Here is a 24,944-nt window from a genome sequence, read left to right as displayed (position 1 = left end):
CTCTGACCGCAGGCATGGCCCTTAAACTGTAGGCTGTGTGGGACTGCCAAGGGTACCTAACCTCCTGAAGTTGCTGCAGAGGCTGAATGAGAACGCAGGGAAAGCATTTGGCATAGTGCCTGGATTTGTAAGTGTAGGCAGCTGTAATACGACTTTGTCTTGAGAGACTTTTGAAAGTGGGGACCTAGAACATAAGAGTTGGTAACAAGTCATATTAATGAACATTATCTTGAATGAAGGCTCAAGAAATCTTGATGTCAAGGTCCCCAACATTCGCCCTGACTCCTGTCCTTCCGGCATTGGGCCTGGAGGTCTAGCCTTGTTTCTTGGATTCGGTAAGGTCTGTTGCTCTTTTCACATGCCCCTCCACCTCTCCCTGAGGTCACCTGAACAGGCTGCTGCGTCACGCAAGGGACCACGCCCCGCCTGAGCCAGGCTCTCTGGGTAGATTGTTTTCTGGTCACGTATGACTTGTACCCGTGTTCTCCCTGCATTTGTGAGTCAATACTTACTTTTGAGCAAGAGTCACCAGAAATTTGACGCACTGGTAGCAGCGACTGCTGTCCACGTGGTTACTGTGGTGCATCAGAGCTAAAGGGAGAGCAAAGTCCGACACTAAAGCACCAAACTGGAAGTGGGTCCAAGTAGTAACAACTCTCTTGTGCCAAAGACTTACCGCAAACTACTTTGATAAGCAGACAAATAAGTACATTAAAAGCATGGTGGCGACTCAACAGGACCCCCCAAATTCTGAAGGGTAGAAATACTAAATAGTATTCAAGAAACATACATGGTGATGGAAGTCTGGCTTTTGGGAGAAGTGAAAGGAACTGCAATTTATACTGGCTGATTATTCACCCAAAGACCTCCAAGCTTTTTCACCCACCGCTACTGACAGAAGAGCAGTTTTAACTCTGTTAGTGTGATAAAAGAAATTTGCGGTGTTAGCTGAGTTCAACAAATACTTCCTGCTCTGGGGATTTAAAGAGAAATGGTACTTGGACCCTGCTCTTGAGGAGTGTACGACGGTAAGGTCCTGGGCACCTGGGTGCCGCTCTGAGTAGAGCCACCACTCCGAGGGCATGCGACCCAGAATGCCACAGCTGCAGAGCATTCTGGCTTCAATTTCTTTTCTCAATACATGAGCAAAATGTGAAATAACGTGGACTAACTGGAAATGCAGGTGGATGGTAGAAGGTGGGTAAGATTATTTTTAACCAAACTTTTTCTAAGAAATAGCTCATGAAAGCCACTGCAGCTTTTTGCAAACAAAAACGCTGGTGAAAACCTTTTATGAGTAGACACCAGAAATCTGGGTGCATTCATACTGGAGGTAAGAAAACAATCACATTTCATGGGTGTGACAATACCCCGAGTCTGAGCTTTCCATTGTTTCCTCCCCAACAGAGTGGAGTCACTATTGTCACACAGTGCCTCTAGCATGCGGAAACAAGTCACAGTGCCCTGGAACCTCACCTGACCCAGGCAAAGGAGCCCCCTTGCACTGCACTGACCGAAAGTAGGAGAGCATCTAGGACGACCAGGTTCTCTGGTTTTGACTCTCACGACCAGAGGGAGAGAACCCAATGGCCTTACTCAGACTTCTGCTCGATTCCTCATGGATCGATGCCAGGGAAGCGGGGGAGGGGGACACTGGCTGGCTCTCAGCACACTTACTGCTGACATTGCCCATTCGGGCTGGGGGTACTTGCCTAGTAATCCATTTTCCGTCTCAAACACAAATTTAACTCGCTCCACTTGTATGGGGTCTTCAATGATCTGAGTAAAAGGGAACAAAAGTTGATAAATGAAAGAAGGAACTTGTGTTACAGCTACTGGTGCCTTAAAAAAAATCAGGAGATTTAGTTTCTAACTTAACAAAACCCAATACAACAGTACCTTACATTTTAACTACAGATGAAAAACTATTAGGTAACATCTGAAGACCCGTTTATTTCTTGTCAATGTGTTCTCACCAACACCTACAGTTCTCTGGATGGATGTGTATCTCATGTTCCCCAGGACAAGAGGGTTATGGTCTAACTGGTTTACCAAAAAGTTCTGCTACAACACAGTTCTACAGACTGATGGGGAGGCTTACGCCATGCTGCACAGGGCTGGGGCTGCGCCTTACTCTCACTGTGTCTCCAGTGCCTCGCACCCAGCTGTGCACAGTGCAGTAAGGTAAGTGGTTTGTTGCTGAGCAGATGAACAATTCAGAGCCCTACTCCTGAGGAGCAACATCTTTCCAAAGTTTGTAGAAGCACTGGGGCTGAAATGCGGTAAAGACCAGAAAAAGACAGGCTTTCACTAAATGGCATCCATGATGTAGTTCCTTAGTTGAAAGCATTTGTCACATGCCTGCCCTGGGCCAAGGCCTCTGCATCCCTGCCAAGGTCTCCGGGACGTAAAGGGAACCCAGTCCCTCCCCCTCTCTCTCTAAGGAATCTCTGGGCTAGTCTGTCTCACTAGCTCACAACCAGTCACCAGATTCTGTTGGTTTTCTTTCCAAACACCTCTTGATAGGTCCTGTGCTCCTCTCGACACTGGTGTCTCCTCAGGGCAGGCCGTGTTATTCCAGATTCCGATACTGCCACAGTCTTTTGTCCATCCTTCAAACAACTGCCAGGGGACTCTTTCTGAGGCAGAAATAAAGCCCCAGAACTCTCCTGCTTAACACCCTTCCATGGTGCCCATCACTGACAGCTTGGAGCTTCAACCTTAAAAAGTCTAGAGGCTAGGATGACGACAGATGAGCCAAACGGGCTGGCCATCAGACCTGGAGGGGTAGTGAGGACAGTGGGGATCGGGGCTCCTGGGGCTGACAGGGCTGGACTGGATGACCTGCTTTCGCAGGAGAGGCTGACTCCAGGAATTAGAAAACAAAAGAGAACGACCCGGGCCGGGTCAAACAGGAACATAGGCAGCACCAGGCTACCAGGCACCAGTGTGTGAGCACTGTCCCCGGGAAAGGGTCCCCGTGCACTGGTACCCGAAGCCCTTCACGATCTGGTTTGGGCTTCTTTCCCCAGGCACCACGTAGTGCCCACTACTTCAGGCCACGCCACTTACTTGCAGTTCACGGAGCAATCTAGGGGTTCGGGGGAGAGCAGGGGCTATGGGGCTAAGTACTTGGTTCAGATCCTAGCTTCGTGACTTACTAAAGGCTGGTCTTGGGCAAATCATTCCACCTCCGTAAGTTCTAATTTCTAATGTGATACTATAGTTTGCTGATTACAGCTAAATACTTTAGCTATATTTTTTATATTTCCAAAATTGGGATGCACCCTGTAAGTCAATTACATTTCAGTCTAATGGCTCCTTAAAAATACTTTTCTTAGTACAAACACAATCATTCATTCAGATTTGAATGGTTTAACCCTGATGATTACTGTGAGTTTTCAACAAGATTACATATGTGCTGAGCACAGCTCCCTGTTGGCAGCGGAGCTACCCACCAGCCCTCTCGGCACTGCCCCTGCCTGTGCGCCTGTCTAGCTCTCTGGCTGCATGGTGAGCCCCTGTGAGGCAGAGTTTTATCACTGCTCATCTCCAAATCAGTAATGCACAAAAAATGACCGATATAAAGAAGATTCAGTAAGTGTAGAACAGTAAATGGAAAAATAGGAGAAGACACTTTGTATGTGCACACAACGCTGACTAATACATACACAAATACAAGTGAATCAGAACATTTATGACTTACCAATATCTCATGAAGTAGCTGGAACGTATTCTTTAACTCATGGGGTGGAGCTGTTTCTAGTTGGCTCTGAAACGTTTTTTAAAAGCATAAAAATTCTAGTAAGTCTTTCGTGGAAAGCACAGTGGAGTCAAAAGTGTTGGATCCAAGCCCTTGCTCTGCACTGTCCGGCTGACCTTGGCAAAGTCAATTCCTCTCTCTGGGGGCCTCAAGTTCCCCAAATGCTAAATCTGGGGAGTGAAATAAACCACCTCTAGGGTCCTCCTCGCTGCAGCACTCTGCGGTGCTTTCCTAAGAAATTAGGAAGGAGAGAGAAGGAAAGGCAGCAAGGGAATTTTAAGTCACTAAACAAGCCCGTATTTATATTCCACTTATACAGTGTGCATCCTATTTTGTTTTCCAGACTACGCTGTTGTGGCTATGAGAATGCAAATGAGTATGCTCTGAGACAAGTGTGCCACGAGTCCAGCATATAAGAGAGAAAAATCTGCCAAGGCACACTGAGTGAGGAAAGCAAGGCTCAGAAAACTCACACTGCTCTGTGCGTTTAATAACCTTACACACACACACACACACACACACACACACACGGAGAGGGCACTATAAAGGACCCTGCATTACAACACCACACCCTGAAGGTGTCAGGCATGGCACTGAGCAAGCACTTTGCACAGGAGACCCGGTGGAGTCTTCACAATCTGTAAAGTCAAGTCACACTTCCTCCGATTTGCAGAGGAGGAAACTGCCCAGGGTGATATAATCAGTAAGTAGTAAAGAGAGGAACTCAGTCACCTCTGATACAGGTCTGCAGAGAAAAGGCTGAGGGGAAACCACATTTTAATAAGGAATCTGAAGACACAATCCACTAGTCACCTGCTACCTATCAGTGCTGCCTGGATCACCATTATAAATCCTGGTACAGGTACGAGTGTGGCAGAAATTCTGTGGGCAGAAACTCACACACACGGAGTAAATGTGCAGAAAGAGGCCTGGAAGGACACACACCCAAGCAGCAATGTTGGTCCTTCGGGTGGGAAGAAAGGGGACACGACTGGTTGGCATTGGTCAAAGTGGGCTGTGGCCTTATTTGTATGTTTTAATTTTTTAAAAAGAGAATGTAGTCATGTGTTATCCATGTAATTAAAGGTTAAAAGCGAATAAAATGATATGTGTAGGCTTAAAGGCTTTTCTAGTGGCCCCTAGAAAGGCAGCAACACATCTGGTTCCGTGTACAGCCCTGGGGCCAGACTGCCAGTGCCCAGGCTCCCACCCGGCCACCCACCGGTCGTACGGCCCTGGGCAAGTTACTGCTCTGGGCCTCAGTTTCGTGAGCAGAAAATTGGGGATAAAACAGCATTTACCTCTCATGGGACTGCCTGAGAATTAAGCGAGTTACATGCTGGAAACAGTGCCCAGCCCCCAGGGAGCACTGAGCACCTGGCAGTAGTCAGTGTGCTGACCGACCGGGGCTATGCACTGAGCCGGGGCCCCGCTTCAGGTGAGAAAACCCACTTTTGATTTCTAATGTCCAGAGGGGAAATAATCCAAAACTGGAAAACATTTTGCACAATAATGGTCACCAGAGCGTTACTAACTATCAAGTAGTGTTCTTAACAGCTACAAGCTGAACCTCATGCAAAACACACTGCTAGTAAGGGAACGGTCAAGCACGCGAGTGGATGAACTGTTAAACTCAGGTAACTTTTAACAGTATGTGAAATATTTATCATGGTAAGTGAAAAAAGCACAAAATCATAGACAATAAAATCCCAATTACGTTAAAATAAATGTGTAGAAAATAAAAGGGAAATATAAGAGAACGTTCACGATGATTATCAGTGAATGACGTTATTTGTTTTTTTTTTTAAAGAGCCTATACTATTTTTATGATCAGGAAAAACAGTTAAGGACATTGAGAGAAGCACATTCACTGAGAGCACAGGCAGCAGGCTGCCGCGAGGTCTAACGGCGGCCCACCTTAATGAAGTGCAGCATGGTGAAGGAGAAGCGCTCGTTACAGAAGCAGCAGCACACCACCATCTCCATGAGCGCCAGGAGCGAGCCCGTCAGCTCTCGCAAAGCAAACATCACCTAGTGGGAGGGCAGAAAAGAGTAAGCTCTTCTTATGCCAGTTGATTGTCAACAGGTTGTTTCTGGCTTTAACTGAAACGAATTCTCATTTAATATCATCAACATTGCCTCAAAATAGGGTTTCTTTAACTGCTAGAGCTCCATGGATAGATTTCAGGGTATATAGGTCTGTCTGAAATTTAACATAGTTTTATGCAAATGTGCATTTTTTCTTGAGTCACTTTCATCAGATTTTCAAAGGTAAATGCCTTCCCCAAACTAAAATTACTGATAGATCTGAAAAATACATAATGTTCAGCTTAAAAAAGGCATATAGCATAGCACTGTTAATGGAGCTGACAGACCACCATGACACTCAGACTCGTATATATACGGAAAGCCGGTTATGGAAGGACTGGAGGATTCAAGTGTCAAGAAGGGGTGACTCTAGGTAGAAGGGGATGTGACCTGGCTGCAGACAGGCCATGACAGAGGGCTGAGCAGCCCACTTGCATACCGCTGAGGTTTAAAAAAAAGTGTGTTCTTCACAGTTGTACTATTCCAGGGCCGGGGACACATACAAGAGATTGGGAACAAAACCTCTGACAACAGACTGAGCAACTGTGGTTGGTGAGGCGCCATGCACCTGCTGGGACGGAGGGGGCAGCAGCTGGGCTGCACTGGGAGGTCCAGTAACATTCTCTTCCACTGATTATTTCTTTTGACATATATAATACACAGGAAGAAAAATTAACTTGAAAGATCATTTCTTCTTTTAATAATACCCTGCTTCATCAGAATAACATGCAAAATATAACTAATAACAAAAGGTAATTTTCCTCAAATAGAAATAAAGAGAAAATGGCTTTCGAAGAACAAGTACATACCTCTAACAGGTACGGTTTCCCTTCAGACAAGAACAACAAGGCTTCTACTTCCTCATGGAGGGGCAACAGAGGGCTGGAGGGAGCAATGCTAATGGGTGGCCGCTGCTTAAATGCACCAGGAGCTTCAGGAGACCAGAGAAACAGACACTGTCTCACTTGATGTTATTTCATGAAACAGACACCTGCAAGGTCACGCCACCTCCCAAGACACACACACAACTGCCGAGTGCTCACAACCTGTCCCCTCGCAGTGCAGTGAGGAAGCCGGACATGCAGACTGGACAGAATGTCTAACTATTTAATTCAATGTCTGCCTAGGCTGTATCAGTGCCTATTAAGATCGCTAGAATCCTAGTGATCCCCTTCCCCACAACCCCCACAAGACAATCTTTCAGAGCAGTAAACACATACATTGTTTGTGGGAAAAATGCCCAACATGACTCGGAAGAGACACTGGACAAGACACTTTTGTTCCTTGAACACCATGGATGCTAGGCAGGACTAACCCATACGGAAGGGTTATCTCATTTGCTAGAAAAACAAGACTTCACACTATTTTTTTTATCTCAACTAATGAATTAGGTAGCTCTGTCCTTTCAGGTGAATGAATCACTCAGGAAGGAGGGTCTACTCGAGACAAACCAGGTGCTCCCTGAGTTCCTTTACGTCAGTGCGCATTTCCAGCGGAGGAGTGCTGTGTGTGACTCTACCCGGACTCCTGTGTGGGTCCTCACTGGTCAGATGGCACTGAACCCCACCCACAGCCCTGGGGTCAGGGGCTGGCATCCACATACTGGGCGCTGTGCCACTGACTAGTGGTGAGGCTTGTGCAAGTCAATAAACCTCTCTGTATCTCAGCGTCCTCACAGAAGAGGGTAATATCCTCTCATAGGTTTGCTGAGGGGATTATAAACGCAGTAACTGAAGTAAAAGGACCATGGAAAAACAGAACACACCAAAAACAGTGAATGGTTTTTAGCTGCCTTATTGTGTTATTATTGCAATTGTGTTGGTGCTGCCACGAGAATGCCTAGGAGCAGCATCAACACAGTGCACACAGGCTGGGGGAGTGGACAAGTGCGCAGGGCAGTCTGGGTTCCTGCTCTGTCATGTGAGAACTGAACTCCTGGTGGTGGGGCATGTTACTGACTACATCTTATATATGCAGATACACTCCAGTGACTTAAAGTACAGCTGAATCCCCTTTGTTTTTACAAAGGACTGTAACATTTTATCTCATTAATCCTTAGTATACCTGTGGGGTTATGTTTTTAATATTTCCATTTTGTACAGAGAATCAAAGGGTCAGGTGGCTTGGTCAAGTTCACAGAGTTAGGAGACTCCAACCCACACGTTGGCAACTGTACCACTACATCAGTTGTGCCAATCATGGTAATAAATGAACTCCAAAGTAGCCTTTAATTCTTAAGTTTTTAACACTTACATACCCTTCCTCTCAAATAAATGGTTGACCTTCTCTTGTGACAAACTAGTAAAATAAAGTGAAATTCAACATCAATTAAAACAATATCCAATAGCTTAATGAGAAACGAATAATGTCCACTGAAGTGCTAACACTGCCCTTCAAGCACTACTGGCTAATTCAGGGCCCCAGAGGCTCCCCGATGCACGAAGGATGCGCCAGAGCTCACCGACGTTCCTCTGGGCGGACACGTCTGAGTGCAGGACGAGCAGCGCCACTGTGTTGTGGAGGTTCCCAAACTCTCGCGCTTGTGCTGAGCTCCATCGCCGTATCTGTCAGAGAACATAGGGTGCACGTTCCTGTTTAGATTAGAGACTTGAATACATTTAAATAAATAACATGAGACAAGAAGGGAAAGGATGAGCTGGTTCATCATAATTTGGGCCACAATTATTTCTCATTATCTAATAGTAAAAGCAGTCAAAGTACAAGAAGTCATAGGTGTTAAGCTAGCTTAACAGTGTTTTTCCCCGTAGACATATTAACTCCTATTCTAAAACAAATCCATTCACGTATTCCAATGTAGGTATTGAGTGCCTACTGTGTGCAGGTAATTTGCCTGTGCCTCAGTATAATGGGGAAAACCCATGAGGCTGGACAGCTGGGGGCTGGCCCCCCTTGCCCACGCACTGCGCTGTGTGGGCGTGGGCCAGTTCCTCGCACTGAACACCGCCTGACCTCTTTGGACAATGAGAGAGAGAGAACCTACTTGCTCTGGCCACTTTGTGGTTGTGAGAACCAGATGAAACCTGGAAAGTGAAAATGTCTTTGATGCTGCATGCTCCATAAATGCAAAAAAAACACTGACCATACGTGCTGCTGGACTGGAGTGCATTTAGACCCTCACTGTCAGTAGGGTCCCTGGAGAGGAAGAGCTTAAGGGAAACGCACTGTTATCAACCTTAACGTGCCACCTTACACCGAGCAGGCTGCTGTGCAGTGACTTGTTTTTAACACCGAAGAGTGAGGGCAGCACGGGGGCAGCCGGGGGCTGAGGAGGCCTGTCGCCCCTGACGGAGAACGAAGACTCCAGTGTGATGTACACACAGGGCACACCAGAGCTGGGTCTGAATCCTGGCTCCACAACAGGTCAGCTCTGTGACCTGGAACAAGTCACACCTAACTTGTTTGCACTGTAATTCTTGCCTGAGAATGGGAATGAAGGTGCCTGTTTTACTGAATTGTATCAGTGGTACAACATACAAAGTGACCAGTTGTGTCTGGCACATAATAGGTACTCTATAAATAGTATTTATCATGTTCACATTACATGTATTTTAAATCTGTCCAACAAAAGAAATATAATTGATGGGAGAAGCACACCAATATAGAAACTTCAAACAGAGTTCACACACATAAAACCCTATTATTACGAAGCACCCTCCCTTCCATTTCCCGAATGAGCAGTAGTGATCTTTCAGGGTGCAACAGTACCATTTCACACGTGAATTCTGGCCTCGTTATCAGCATCCCAGAAGCGACTGCCACCGATGCCCTCACTCACAGTGCCACAGAGCAAGTGCAAGGCCCAAGGCCACCACTCCTCGCAGGAGTCCGCCCCCTGACCCGCCCCCACCAGAACCAGTCTTTCCTCCTACGCTATGTCACGTTTTAACTGATACTCCCGTCATTTCCATGGGTTGTTATTACTGGGAAATTCTGTGAGAAAGCAATGAACATAACTGAACGATAAAGAATTTAAAGTATATGTACTATTATTGTTTCTGGGCCTGTATGAGGTTAGAAACGTCTGTCACCTGCACAGAGTGGTGAAGTGACCACAGAACCTGTGGCCACTGCCTGGGCAACAGCAGCAGGTGTTACCTGACTGTTCTGCCGACTGGCCCCGAGGAGAAAGCTGATCATGTGTCGCAGTGCCGAGTGCCTCAGAAGAAGGTCTGCAGCCCGGATACCTTGCTGTCACAAGATACGGAGAAGGACAAATTAGATTCCCACCCAGACAAAAACTGGTTTTAAAAACACAATTAAATGAGAAGTTTTAAGAAGTCACTAAGTTTTTTAAATTTTTTTTTTAAAGATTTTATTTATTTATCTTTAGGGGGGAAGGGAAGGAGAGAAGGAGAGAAATATCAATGTATGGTTGCCTCTTGTGAGTCCCCTGCTGGGAACTGGCCCGCAACCCAGGCATGTGCCTTGACTGGGAATTGAACTGTGATCCTCTGGTTCGCAGGCCCGCACTCAATCCATTGAGCTACACCATCCAGGGCAAAGAGTTACTAAGTTTTTAAATGCTGTAATTTACATATAGAAAATACTTGTTCATATAAATCCAGTATTAACCAGCCTGTATTTTTCCTACATACAAAATTCCTTCAGACTGTAAATACGCTGTACTATAAAAAGATATTAGAAAAAAGTCATTTACCTTTTGTACAAAAGTGTTGAACAGGGAAAAGTATTGAGCACAGTTTTTGCAGTTTTCTGGGACGTCTTTATCCAGCAGAGCAAGCAGTACCTCCAGTAACTGGTGAAGGCTTTTGAACTGGTTGGAGAAAAGGTGAAATCACAAAAAGAACAACTTAAGACAGATACGTGAAACAGGACTGTTTCGAAGTAAATCACCATAAGAACAAAAGGGAAGTCTGGCTGACACGATCCAGACTCAGATGAATTTAGGCTTTGGAGAGCAGAAACAGATGATCAGTTTTACCTGCCAGGGAAGACTGGTGCTATAGAAATAACGAAAAGGAAAGCCTAGTTTTGTTTCTTAGATTTCAGAGTCAAGGGTGTGATTCTACCACCTAACGGGCACATTTTCTGTAGAGCCAATTTCTCTCTGTCTCCTAAAAAGAGGCGGGGTGGGGTGGGGTTTAAAGGAAACATATTTCTGAGTAACTCCCTCTACTATGCTACTTCTTCACATAATCACAGATGCAAAGAATAAAAAACACAGACACAGGCATAGGGGCCAGAAATCAAGCCAATGGAGCAAATGGAGAGCAACAGCCTGACAGAATGACAACGGCAATATTGACTCAACTGTGAACTTACTTGAAAGCCCGCTGACGCCTCATGGAAAGCTTTGAAAAACATTTTATTTGTTTAGAAACCATTTTGGTTATCACATTACTTCTTCTTTCCCTCCCACCCCAACTGCTTGTGGACAAGTCTCTAGAAATTCATCTGTGACCTGAGAATTAAGACCCGGCTTACTACTCCTGTTGTTCCTCTGAAGATGGAGTTCATAGACTTGTAAAATACTCCCATCCATCCTGTCACACCCATTATAAATACAGTAAAATCTAGCATTTATATAGCACTTCATTTTCAAAGTACTTTACGATGCAAAGTGGGTGGCAAGAGGCACCGATTCCATTACAAGGGGAAAACTGACATAAAGTACATCAGCTGGATCTGGACATCAAATAGAAATTACTGAGGCAAAGGGCTTCCATGCTTACGTCCCTCACCACTCCCTTCCCTTTCCATCACCTGCAGTCCTGCCTCTAGAGGTCAGCGGGGTGACACGGCGTCACTGGACCCCGTCTGTAGGGAGACTGCACTAATTCTATCTTTACCTTTTTCTGGGTTGGCAGATGGGAGGTGGGAGGAGAAAGAGAAGGTCCTTATGTTAAACATCTTAGAAAACTTCCACAGGGGTATTTCAGAGCCTTGGTATTCAAACTGCCCTAAGCAGTCCCTACTGACCTATTTCATATCTTCTGTATCCAGGTAAGGTTTTGCTTGGAAAATGGTGTTGCTCTTTCAGCTGACTGAAAACCACTGCCTTAGAGTAAATCTCAACTTCCTCATGATTCCTGAAACTGGGAGACAGACAGTCTTCTAGCTCCTTCCTAAGAGCACGCTGGGCCTCCTGGCTCACTCCGGGCCGAGCAGAGCCCCTGTGGTCGTCTGGTCTGACAGCGCACTCCTGGTCAGACGACGCTGAAAGAACTCTGGGCCTGGGTGTCGAGTGCTGTCCACGATTTAACGTCTTCCTTAAAGAACGTGCTCAAGGCTGCACAGCAGAGTCAACTGAATTTGAAGCTTCACTTTCTAGAATTTGCATTTAGTTCACTGAAACACAATGCCTCTAGCCAATGTGGTTAAGGAGCCAATTAGTTCTAAAAATAACATTTTTCAAAGTTTTCCATGTAGTGTCAGCTGTTTGAAACAGCAAACTCGGGAAGTAACTGCTGTATTTGCTAGCACTGAATAACAGATTGAATAATCAAACTTAAATTTTCCCTAGGCCTTAAAAGCTTTGGGGATTGAAGATGGTAATAAAGACCATGGTTTGTTTTTGCATGTGTTGAATTGTGAACCAGAAAACAGGGTTAGAAAGAAGAAATTCAGAAGAACAGGAACAGATTAGGGAATAATGAAAACCAGTGAAGAAACTATTTTGGCCAGTGCCCCTGCATAAACGGCACTATTCGGTCTGGTTGCTAAATTCATGTTTAGATCACAAAAACAGCTTATGAGGAAAGAGACAGAGCCGGGGGGCGCGGTTCAGAATATGTGTGGGTCCAGACTAGAGCCTCTAGACTCAGGCTTGCCTCACTCTGGAGAGATCCAATACAAACTCTTGAGAGAAGACTTTGAAAAGGGAGTGTTCTGGAGAGCGAATTCTAAAGCAGACACAAGCAGACCTCAATTCCTGGCCTACCTTGTTTCTGAGATATGAGGAGGAAAAGTCAGAATGCCTTCTACCCTGGTATTCACCAGAAAGTCAGTTCACAGAGGGTGCATTCTATGTGGCAAAATTACCAGATTCTAACCTAGGCTCTCTTTCTTATATTATGTGCAATTTTAAATGCTGGATAAAAACAGAGTACACAGAAATGTAAAAACGAGACTGACCTTATCCTGATAAAACAAGGCACCATCTAGGGTTTTCTCCAGAATGGTGGCCACAGCGACTCGTACTTCCCTCACGTTGCACTCCAACAGGAATATCCTAAAAGAAAGAGGAGGGAGGTGTGAAAAGGCAAGGCGGATTCTGCAAGTCGGCTTTCCCCACATGGGTCCCACCTACAGTCCCTGGAACAGAATTACTCCCAGATGTTGGTTCAAGTCTCCTGAGAGCTGCAGCACACACCATAGGCCCCTGTGAGGGAGGAAGGTCAAACAGGAAAACGAGACCCTGAGCACTGAAAAGCGAAGTTTTCCCTACTTTTCCCTCTCTTCCCCTAAAATGAATATCTGTGTAAATATAAATTTGGACTTAAAGAGATGTGAAAGACCTTAAAATTTCATAAATTCTGTTCACTCAGGAGTTCTCACTGGCACCCCTTGAATTTCTCAGAATACGACACTCGCTGAAGTTCTGAGTCAAGAGAGCGCCTCTGAATCCCTGCTGTGCACTTACATTTCTATGCTTTTACTTTCCATTCCTCTCCCCTTCCAACCCTCACTTTTATTCGGTCCTGAAAGTGTCTGAGGCTGAAAAGGCCCTGCTTCCCCGCTTTCTTCTTCCACGGTAATTCTGGTTACAGCAGTTAAGGTTTGTTAGGCAACATCTATTACCTCTGGTACGTCCAGTGTTACAGTCAGATATCATACTGTGCACCACAAACGCATTACCTAACTCAATCCTTTATACTACTGGGGTGTAGATAAGGGGCCTCAGCCTGTGGTTGGAGGGCACGGTCAGGCAGAAACACCTGTGCTCTGGGACAGGCTGGTGGTGATCACCTGAGAGCAACCAGGTGACCACATGCTTCTCCATGATCACCTGTTCTCTCTCTGCCTCATACGTTTGCTTTCACATTAAAACCCACGTTATAATTACCCGAGGGAAAACCTATCACCTCTCATACAGATGCTTCTCAACTTACAATGGTTTGACTTATGGGTTTTCGACTTTATAATGGTGAGAAAGCGACAGCATTCAGTAGAAAGTGTACTTTGAATTTTGATTTTTTCTCCCACTCACGTTATGTGGTGCAGTCCTCTCTCATGATGCTGGAAGACCAGAGCTCCCAGCCAGCCATGCAGTCAAGAAGGAAAACCACTGAGAGTCGGCACTGCTCTCAGTGTGTGAGGTGATTCTGCCCAACTGTAGGCCACTGGAGGTGTTCTCAGCACATTTAAGGTTGGCGAGGCTACGCTTGGTAGGTTAGGTGCATTAACTACATACGCAACTTGTGGTATTTCCAATTTATGAAGGGTTCATTGGGATGTGACCCATTGTAAGTCAAGGAACATCTGTATTTCTTAACATAAAATTCTCATTCCACAAGAGAGATACAAATATAATGTAATTCTGATGACCCAAGTCCTCCTTCAGATAGCAGCCCGCCCCGGTCTCTGAGCACAGCAGTTGCATTTCTTCCTCTGCTCCCAAAGACAAAGATGAAAGAGCCTTCACTCTGTTCACTCCAAGTCACTGTGAATGCGATGCATTAGCTACCTAATCCGAACCCGACAGACGGGCTCTGTTCAAAACCTGCCATGATTCTAAGTGCCAACTATAACAAAGTTTAAAAGACAACAAGTACTCCTGTAATATTTAGCTTTAAGTTTTCATCAGATTCAGGTTTAATTTTTTTGGAAAGAGTGCCTACAGGGGGTGTTCCACATTCCCTGTCAGATATGAGGAGGCACCATGAGAACAGAAACCGACCCAGACTACGGGGAGCTCTACAGAACAAATGACCAGCCTCCATTTCCCCACCCCCAGGTACATGGCACGACAAAAAAGGAGGTGGTAGGAAATAGGAAAAATGAAAGATTAAGAGAGTCTTAAGAGACATATAAACCCAATATAACGTGTGAAGCTTGTTTAGAACTAGATTGGTACAATATAAACCAAATGGTAAACTACTATTTTTGAGACATATGGGGAAATCTGAAGCTAGACAGGGTATTGAATGATACACAGGAATTATTTTTATTTCTGTTTAGTGTGATAAAAGTACTTGCAGCTTTTTAAAAAACTTTACCTATTAGAGATACATGCTAAAATTTTTACAGTAAAATTATATGTCTGAAATTTACCTTAACGTACTTGAGAGGAAAAAAAGCATGCACGTGAGGGTGCGTGAGAAAGCTGGAATAGATACAAAGGACTAGCCAAGTGCAGACGACTTGAGCTGGAGAACTGGTATAGGAGGTTCACTACTCTGTCTACTTTTGTGTTCGTTTAAAAATTTCCACCAAAAAGCCCTGGCCGGGTGGCCCAGTTGGCTGGGGAACTGTCCCATACATCAAAGGTCTTGGGGTTCAATTCCCTGTCAGGACACATCCCTGGGTTGCAAGTTTGATCCCTGGCTGGGTTGTGAACAGGAGGCAACTGATCAATGTTTCTCTTTCTCTCTTTCCCAAATCAATCAATATATCCTCGGGTAAGAATTTAAAAAAAAAAGAAATATCCCGGACTTCTGGTCAAGATGGAGGCATAGGTAGACACACTGCACCTCCTCACACATCTAAAATTAAGGACAATAAAAATTTAGAAACAAAAAAGCACTTAGAACTGACAGAAAACTGAATTGTATGGAAGTCTGACATTCATCCAGATTGGTAAGAGGGGCAGAGTCGGCGGCCAGTGGCGAGGGGTCGTGGCAGGAAAAAGCAGTGGTTGGCAGACCTGGGAGCGCAGGCGGTGGCTGGTAGACTATGGGCATGGGGTGGCAACCAGCAGACCCAGTGAGGCGCAAAAGGCGGCTGGCTGATCGTGGTCACACGTTCGCGGGCATATAAACCAGGTGAAAACAGGCGAGACAGACCACATAACCCAGGGCCCCAGGGCCCCAGTGCTGGGAAATAAAGCCTAAAAGCAGCGATTGAAAACACTTGTGGGGGTAGAGGTGCCAGGAGAGGCTCCCAGCCTCACAGGAGAGTTCTTTGGAGAGACCCACACAGTCCTAGAATGAACACAAGCCCACCCACTGGGGAATCAGCACCAGAAGGGCCCAATCTGCTTGTGGAAAGTGGCAGAACGGACCGAAATCCAAGAGGGCGGAGCAGGCCCCATTGTTCCCTTTCTGACTCTGCCCGTCACAACACAGTGATGTGGGTTGCCCCACCCTGGTGAATACCTAAGGCTCCGCCCCTCACTACATAACTAACAGTTCTGACCAGACTCCAGCCCTCCACAAAAGGCTCAAATGGAAGAACAGCTCAAAGCCCCAGAGACAATACATCTAAGTGACCAAGAGACAGCCAACCTATCAGATGCACAGTTCAAAGCACTGGTGATCAGGATGCTCACAGAATTGGTTAAATGTGGTTGCAAATTAGATCAAAAAAATGAAGGCTATACTACGTGAAACGAAGGAAAATGCACAGGGAACCAATAGTGATGGGAAGAAAACTGGGACTCAAATCAAGGGAGTGGACCAGAAGGAAGAAAGAAACAACCAAACAGAAAAGAAGGAAGAAACAAGAATTTTTAAAAAATGAGGAGAAGCTTAGGAACATCCAGGACATCTTTAAACGTTCCAACATCCGAATTATAGGGGTACCAGACAGTGAAGAGAAACAGCAACAAGTGGAAAACTTATCTGAACAAGTAATAAAGGAGAACTTCCCCAATCTGGCAAAGGCAATAGACTTCCAGGAAGTCCAGGAAGCTCAGAGTCCCAAAGAAGTTGGACCCAAGGACTAACACACCAAGGCACATCATAATTACATTACCCAAGATATAAATGAAGGAGAGAATTCTAGAAGCAGCAAGAGATAAGGGGACAGTCACCTACAAAGGAGTGCCCATCAGACTGTCAGCTGATTTCTCAAAAGAGACCTTATAGGCAAGAAGGGGCCAGAAAGAAGTATTCCAAGTCATGAAATCCAAAGACCTACATTCAAGATTACTCTATCCAGCAAAGCTTTCATTTAGAATGGAAGGACAGATAAAGTGCTTCTCAGATAAGATCTAATTCAAGGAGTTCATCATCACCAAGCCCTTATTATATGAAATGTTAAAGGGACTTATCTAAGAAAAGAAGATAAAAAATATGAACAGTGAAAGGACAGCAAACTCACAGTTATTAACAACCACACCTAAAACAAAAACAAAAGCAAACTAAGCAAACAACCAGAACAGGAACAGAACCACATAATGGAGATCACATGGTGGGTTAGCAACAGGGGAGTGGGAGGAGGAGAGAGGGGGAAAAGGTACAGAGAATAAGTAGCATAGACAGTAGGTAGAAAATAGGGGGAGGGCAAGAATAGTATGGGAAATGTAGAAGCTAAAGAACTTGGACATGGACATGAACTAAAGGGGGGAGGAATGTGGGTGGGAGGGGGTGTGTAGGGTGGAGGGGAATGAAGGGGAGAAATGGGACAACTGTACTAGAATAATCAATAAAATATATTTTAAAAATCTCCCATAAAAAGAGTTTTAAAAGTATCCTTTATGTTAGTATTTTTTGCTTAATCCTCACGTGAGGACATGCTGATTGATTTTAGAAGAGGACAAGGGAGGGTGGGAGGGGAAGAGAGAGATAGAGAGAGAGAAGGAGAAACATCAATGTGAGAGAGAAATGTCAATCAGTTGCTTCTCGTGCGTGCCTGAAGTGCCCTTACTGGAGACCAAACCCGCAACCTAGGCATGTGCCCCAACTGGGGATCAAACCTGTGACTTTTCAGTGTATGGGACAACACTCCAACTGAGCCACACCAGCCAGGGCTATGTGAGTATTTCAAATCTCTTTAGATCAATTTGTGAGCAACATTTATTACTAATTTTTTTTATCATCATACTTACATTTCAGAACGGCCTAAAAAAAAGAATGACCTGAGAGAGAACACCCTCTTCATATTTACAGCCACTAAAATATTAGTATAGTTTATATTTATTGTTTAGTTGTAACAATAACCTAAGTTATCTAAACATTTCTAAAGAAATAAGTAATCAGAATATTAATTCTTTAAAAATATGAAATCATAGCAGTTGATAATGATAAATAATTGGGCTTTATAAAGAAAGAGAATAAACACTACCAGGAAAAGTTTACAGATAATTCACTGGGATTCTTTATCACTAGGAATTCTAAGAAACTGAAACATACCACCAAAGAAGTTATTGAGTTTCTTCAAATATATTTAAAAGCAACTCTGTTCAAATACAAGGGAATGAACTAAATAATTGCCATGTTCCTTCCAAATAGATGATAGTTCTATGACATTCTACTGTCTAACTCAATATTCAGGAGTCCTCTAATAGGAAGATATTTTGGAATTAAGCTCAATATTGAGTGAAAAGGTTATCTCTGATGCAAACTCTAAAGAGAAAGACATATAACGCTTCGAAGAAATGTTTATGTGTTCTCTTGTTATGAACTGTATGCATGTATGCTGTACAAATATTTGAGTGCTTACTATTTGCCTGGCTGTGTAGAGTAGGGAACCAAACGAATGCAGCTTCTGCCCTCAGAAGCTAAAGGTTAGTGGGAGAGATAGGTAAAACCACAGGGCAGATTAACAGGGGGGCCCACTGCAGCCTGGGTGTAACTGGGAGTAAGCAGCCTGACATCTGAAGGATAAGAAGGTGCTTCCTGTGCACAGAGTGGAGGGGAGAATGTTCTGGACAGAGAGAGTATCAGGCTCAAGAGTCTTCAGGCAGGAAAAAAGGCTTAGTGTGTTGAAGGAATAAGCAAGCCAGTGAGGGATAAGCACACTGGAAAGTGAAACAAGGTCAGTCTAGAAAGAGAGACACAAACCATATTCAAAAGTAAGGCCTTGTGATAAAAATTTTGGATTTTATTATAAGTGCAATGGGGATCCACTAAAATGTTTTTAAGTAGAAAACTAACGTCATATAATTTTTTAAAGAATTTGTTTTAAAAATAGCGTGTTTGTTGTTGTGCGTGGTAGATGGGAGGAAGGAGAGGTGGATATACATATATCAGGCAGGCAAACACGTGGACGTCTGAAGCACGGACCTAGAGCTGAAGGGGACATGGGATTGAAAGTTTCACAAGCAGCTCTGTAGGCCGCTGCTGGACTGTGGGTCCCTGGGGGAAGCGACTGGGATTTCAGAGCCGCCGCAGGTCCAGCAGGGCTTCAGGACACGTTTGCCCCTTAGCACCTGGCCATCTGCACACCTGCTCGGCCTGCATTCACTGAACCCTGTGTCTGAGTCTGGACTGAAAGAGGTGATTTTGGAAAGAATGATTTTGAAGTGATATGAATAATTTCCTCACTGCTTCATCAGTGGACAGTTTTACATTGATCCCAATCAGAAAAGTAATTTCAAGTTGGAATAAAAAGTGCTGCAAGAAACTTTAGCTCTGAACCACTGAAAGAAACACATTTCTTTTAATTAAAAATCTTGACACTTACTTGATCAATTCTCGACCTTCAGAACTAATAAAATATTCAACTAGCCACTGACAAGCATCAAAACTTTTTGAAAGTAATGCTTCAATAGTGGCAATCCATTCTTCAGTGTCAACCCTTCAAAAAAAAAAAAAGCAGAGAGTGATGTTAGGAGTATAGCCCCAGAAAATAACCCCATGGAATGTCACTCCATTTTAAAAATTAAAAAAAAAATTGGGGGAATGGGGTGGGGTGCGTAGGTAGAAGGTAAATTAAATACCCTGTGACCGCTAACTAGCACGGCTCCTGTGCCTTGTACTCTAGGGTGTCTGTGTTCTGACTCATCACTCCTACCCCCTCTAAAGAAAACGGTGAGAAGACGCAATCTGCATTTTCTTCAAAAAACTCCAACTGCAAAAAATGCCTGAGCATTTTGTTTTGCTTAATTAACTGACATTCACAAAGTGCCTACTTCCTACACTTTTATATTTTATTGTTACAATCATTAACATTACAGTTTATGGAATAAAAATATTTGAAGAGCAAAAAAAGGTATGATGACTATACTACCCATGGTTTTACACCACCCCTCTCCAGTCCCTTATGCTCTAAAATAGGAAAAATAAAGTTACTGGAAACAGTGTGCAATGTTTAGGCAGCTTGAGCAAATTTCACAAGTAAAATAACCAAATAAATTTCCTTAGTCAATTTTATGCCAGACATTATAAGAAACATATTATTTCTTCTTTTTGAATGAAATAATAAAGATTGGTATCATTTAATATACCTTTAATTATTAGCCATGAAATAAAGTGTCATATTTGTTATCTCAAGAGGTTGACTGCAAAATCTTTCCAAAAACCTCTTAATACTTGGAGAAGCTGACTGTGCTGGAGAGAAAAGATGGTCTTCTGTTAACTGGTCCTCATCCTGAGCATCCCCTTCTTGCTCCAGGTACACCCTGTAAACCAGCTCACAACTGCTGTCATCCCTCCCTCCGTCTCACAACTATTTACCGGGGGCCTCTGTGTCAAGAACCCCACCAGGTATTAAAGGGACAAACCGATGCTGATTAACATGCAATCAAAATCGAGAGTTTGTATGGCGCCACTCCGAACACGCTAGCTAACCCTCTGTTTAAAAAACCTCCACGATGTCCCACTGAACAAAGAGCCCACACCCCCTTCTCTGGCACTCAGGGTGCTCCCTGAGCTCACCCAAACCCAGTATTCCATCTCACTTCAAATGAGTTCCTTAAGTGGAGGAGTAAAACATGAGCCATTCACAGTTCCTTAGGCAAGTCTTGCCCATTACTCAGGTTTTCCCCTTCCACCTAGAATAACTGTTCCTCTATTTTGTCTTCTAAAGTCCTTTGAGAACATCAGTGTCTTAATGCCAACGTGATCCCCATATCTGGATAGGGTCCTACCCAGTTTCCAAAGACCTACGGCATTTATGCTTTGCATCCCAGTTATTGCCTGTTTGACCTATCTTTCCTACTGAATTAGACATTCCTTAAAGATAGGAGCCATTAATCATCTGAGTACATTAGGTAGTTTTCAACTACGTAAAACAATGATTTAAAAGTTGAATCTATAAATTCGACTTTAATTGAATTAATCAGTGCTTTTTGCTATGACTACTAAAATGTATCACTCCTTACCTGAGCTTTTTCTTTGTCCGGAGGTAGGTCTGAAAAAGGAACTGAATGGCAAGCTGCAAGCTTACCTTTGCCATGCAAGGGTAGTACGGATGCTTCAATTTGGTCTGAGGTAGGGAGAAAAAAAGAGACGGTATTTTTCACAAAGGTTTATAGACTATTACACATTGTTATAAGCTAAATAATACACATATAACAAGGTTCAGTACTAATAAGAAAAATCTAGCCAGTTCACTATAAAAAATGTTCCAGTTAAACTTTAAAGAGGGTTAAGAAAGACATCCTCATTTCTTTTATGAAGCTCTCAGAGTCTTTAGACCACAAGATGCTGAGTAACCTATCAACAGACTAAGAAAATTTTCCATTATTAGCAAGTCATAATCATGATACTCAAGAAAGAGAAGTACGTGGAAGTATTGGTAATAGCTGATTACAAATTGGGAAAAATTAATCTCCACAAAGCCTAATATCCATTATACCACCTCATGGCTATTCTTCGAGTCATCACAAAGCTTAAAGAAGAGCATTTAAAAAAGTCAGTATGTAGAAACCCATGCCCATTCACAATCTTTAACATACACTACAAATATTGCCTATATTTTAATATCAGGCAATAACTCAGTAATTTACACATTTGTGGGAATATTTTTGCATCTAATCTAAAGGCTAACAACAGAGAGTGAGCATGAGTCACTGGACACTTTGGCTAAAATACTAATTCTTATAACTCTTTCTTCAGTACCAATCCAGCTAGTACTTACAGCATTCAATGATGCTAAAGATAAAACAAAACTGAAATAATCACTACTGTACACATCTCTATTCTTCATAAACTTGAGGTTTTCATCTCTCACCATCTACAAAAGAAAATTAGCAATTATTTTATTTTTTAAAGTATATTTTATTGACTATGCTATTTCAGTTGTCCCACTTTCCTCTCCCCTTTATTCGCTCCCATCTGCCCCATGTAGTTCATGTCCATGGGTCATACATGTAAGTTCTTTGCCTTCGGCATTTCCTGCACTATTCTTAACTACCCCTCGTCTATTTTGTAACTACCATTTCTCCCATTTTCCTCCTACCCCCTCTCCACTGATGACCCTCCATGTGATCTGTATTTGTGTGATTCTGTTCCTAGTTGTTTGCTTAGTTTATTATTTTTTTTTAGGTTCATTTGTTGATATAGTTGTTAGTTTGGTGTCATTTTTACCGTTCATAGTTTTGATCTTCTTCTTTTTCTTAGGGAAGTTCCTTTAATGTTTCATATAACAAGGGCTTGGTGATGATGAACTCCTTTAACTTTACCTTATCTGGGAAGCACTTTATCTGCCCTTCCATTCTAAATGATAGCTTAAAATTAGCAATTATTTTAAAGAAACAGGGTAAAAATTCAACCTGTAGAAGACATTTTTAGTGATATGTTAGGTAAAAAGGATTCATAAAAACCCTACACTCAAGCTTTGAATTTTTTAAAAAAAACAGGAAACTCTTCATTTCAATATATAGGAAGTTGTAGAAAGGTGAATTATTATTCATTAAACCAAATCCTTTTGGGAAGTTTAGGAAAACCACCATGTGAAGGACAGGTGAATTCTAACCTATTACTCCGAGTAGAAGGGGCAAACAGAGCTTTTCCAAGTACAACCACCTCCACGCCCTCCTTGATTCAGATGGCTTAATTCTCTCTCTCCACATCTCTTATGAAAGACTTCTTCACATTTTTCTTAAATCCCCTGGTCTGGCTACTTCACTTCTGATTCTTTAGTGCAGCAAGTCTGGATGGGTGGTTAGACATTCTGAATTTCAATCCTCTCTCTGAGACACCAGCAGGTCATTTTCCCTTTTCTGAGCCTAATTTTTCCATCCGAGGAATGGGAAGAAACCTGCTCCACAGGAGTGTTTTAGGAACTAGGGATCTGTTTAAACTGCGTAGCAGAGTAGGTATTCAGTAATTAATGGTGATAACTGTCACTAGTTTTACCCTAAAGTTATAAAATTTAACTTATTTTTTTCTCTAGATATAATAAGTTAATTTTAGCAATGTGTTTCTCTGCTGCCCATGCCCTCCACTTATTTATTTTTGGCATTCTACAGCCACACAGAAAGTGCTGATGGTGTGGCCAATCCTGAGTCTGTAGCTGCCTCTGGGCCCTGCCTCTGGGACCTTACCCACCGTTTCGTGACACGGTGGGTAAGACGTGGCACTATGGGTACAACTAAGCCCACGAGACCAGTTGGGGGTCCTTCTGGACCTATGAGACAGACCTTGACACTATGTACATTTTCCCCTTAGACTTTTTAACACAGTTCTTTACCTGATATATTCGAACAGGCATTTTCTCCACAAACAGCCCTTTCTTCTCGCCTTTTTTAACCAGCTTGGTTAGAATAGAGAGCCGGTCATTGTTGGGCCGGTGGGGCCGGGGAGATGATTGAGGTGAGATTTCTGGTGAAGACGGTGCTGACCTAAGAGAAGGAATCAAAACTGTGTTGTATAAAGTGGCTACTGTTTTAGTAGTTCCTGTAACCTGACAATCCTGTATCAACAGGGTACCACACTTAAAAAGTAAACTGTATACTTCTGTAATTCAGTAATTTAAATTCAAATTCACAGAGAACAGGGCACAAAAAACCTTTCTGACAGCACTGAAATAGTGCTTACTATGCTTGGAACATAAGTGTATTCGGTAAGTGCTGAGATGAAAAAAATTTCACTTCTAGAATAAAAGAATTTATATGTATTTTTCTAAATATAAAAGAACTTCTTGCTAAGGAAATAATGACCAGGTAGCCATAAGAAGAAAAGGGGTAGAGCAATTTACTTATTTTTAGAATTTCTCTCTAGCTTAGCCAATCACACTTAAAAACCGAACAGCACTCTCTGACGATCACACTGTCACCTCCTGAATCCCACTGCAAACTACACGGAAGGGACACTCACAGAGAGAGATCTTCGGCTTCCTGACGCACGACACTGACCCGACTTTTCTTTGGCAACACGGGGGAGCTCTGATCAGACACCCTTTGGTAGAAGAGCATGTAGGCGTTCCAGTACCTTCGGCGGACGTCAGTATATGGGTTTGCTTTGTGACAAGACATCAAGAAAGAAGTCTTTGTAAATAAAGTTTTCTTGTCTTGATAATCTAACATAAAGAACCCATAAATCCAGCAAGTAACTACTTACTAAATTTGTTAAATGCTAAGTGTAAGCAAAATGTGTGTCTTTTTAGAGTACTGCTTAGAATGACTCAGAAGGTGACACAGAGGGACAGAGGGGAGGGTGGTCCTATGGTGACAGAGTAAGGGAAAGAGGGGAATATTCCCAGGTAAGTCTAAATTTAATCAAAAAGCAAGCAACATTTAAAAATAAATTCTGTGGCCCAGGATGAGATTATAATCGGTCCCACTTAATCATTTCCAGGATGGCCACACCCAGGTAGATTTTGACAAGACTGCACTCCCCCACTGGAGGTTACTACCATTAGACGCACGACTGCCGTGGTATGACATCAAATCTAATTCCGTGAATTGAATACAAGTAGAAATTTAAAAATGAACCCAGAATATTTCAAAACCATGTTTCGGAAAGGCTAAGGTCTCTAAAAAATGTTTCTCTTTTAAATAGCAAATTCTGACTGAATTTTGTGATGCATCTTTTTCTCACCCTTTTCTTCATGGGGCTGGGGGTTCTGGAAAGATTCCTTTGCCACACTGCATAATAAGTATGGATTTAGAAACACAGATGCTAGAAATGCCTTTAATTAATTATACCTCCAGATAAGTAAAGAGGAAACTTTAAAAAAAATCCTCACCAAATGATGTGCTTTTATTGATTTTAGCGGAGGGTGGGTAGGGAGGCAGGGCAGGAGAGGAACATCGATCAGCTGCCTCCCAGGCTGCGTCCAGGGA

General features: G+C 43.3%; 1 protein-coding gene across 2 annotated transcripts in view; it reads right to left on the bottom strand.

Moving 5' to 3' along the window:
- The window catches only part of USP24 (ubiquitin specific peptidase 24), a 135,125-nt gene that overhangs the window by 5,254 nt on the left and 104,927 nt on the right, over positions 1-24,944 (bottom strand). For both annotated transcript variants that reach the window (XM_037043173.1, XM_037043174.1), the window contains exons 51-64: positions 23,977-24,118; positions 23,351-23,501; positions 21,797-21,892; positions 21,039-21,142; positions 19,400-19,513; positions 12,968-13,064; positions 10,530-10,646; positions 9,968-10,060; positions 8,313-8,415; positions 6,661-6,782; positions 5,681-5,794; positions 3,707-3,772; positions 1,713-1,779; positions 513-591 (exon numbers count right to left, since the gene is read on the bottom strand). In XM_037043173.1, coding sequence (XP_036899068.1) covers positions 513-591; positions 1,713-1,779; positions 3,707-3,772; positions 5,681-5,794; positions 6,661-6,782; positions 8,313-8,415; positions 9,968-10,060; positions 10,530-10,646; positions 12,968-13,064; positions 19,400-19,513; positions 21,039-21,142; positions 21,797-21,892; positions 23,351-23,501; positions 23,977-24,118 — 1,465 coding nt within the window. The remainder of the gene's footprint in view (positions 1-512; positions 592-1,712; positions 1,780-3,706; positions 3,773-5,680; positions 5,795-6,660; positions 6,783-8,312; positions 8,416-9,967; positions 10,061-10,529; positions 10,647-12,967; positions 13,065-19,399; positions 19,514-21,038; positions 21,143-21,796; positions 21,893-23,350; positions 23,502-23,976; positions 24,119-24,944) is intronic.

Source organism: Sturnira hondurensis, unplaced genomic scaffold (assembly GCF_014824575.4).
Source record: "Sturnira hondurensis isolate 20B ecotype Veracruz unplaced genomic scaffold, ASM1482457v3 Scaffold0004068, whole genome shotgun sequence".
NCBI lineage: Eukaryota > Metazoa > Chordata > Mammalia > Chiroptera > Phyllostomidae > Sturnira > Sturnira hondurensis.
This window is presented reverse-complemented; position numbering and strand designations above follow the sequence as displayed.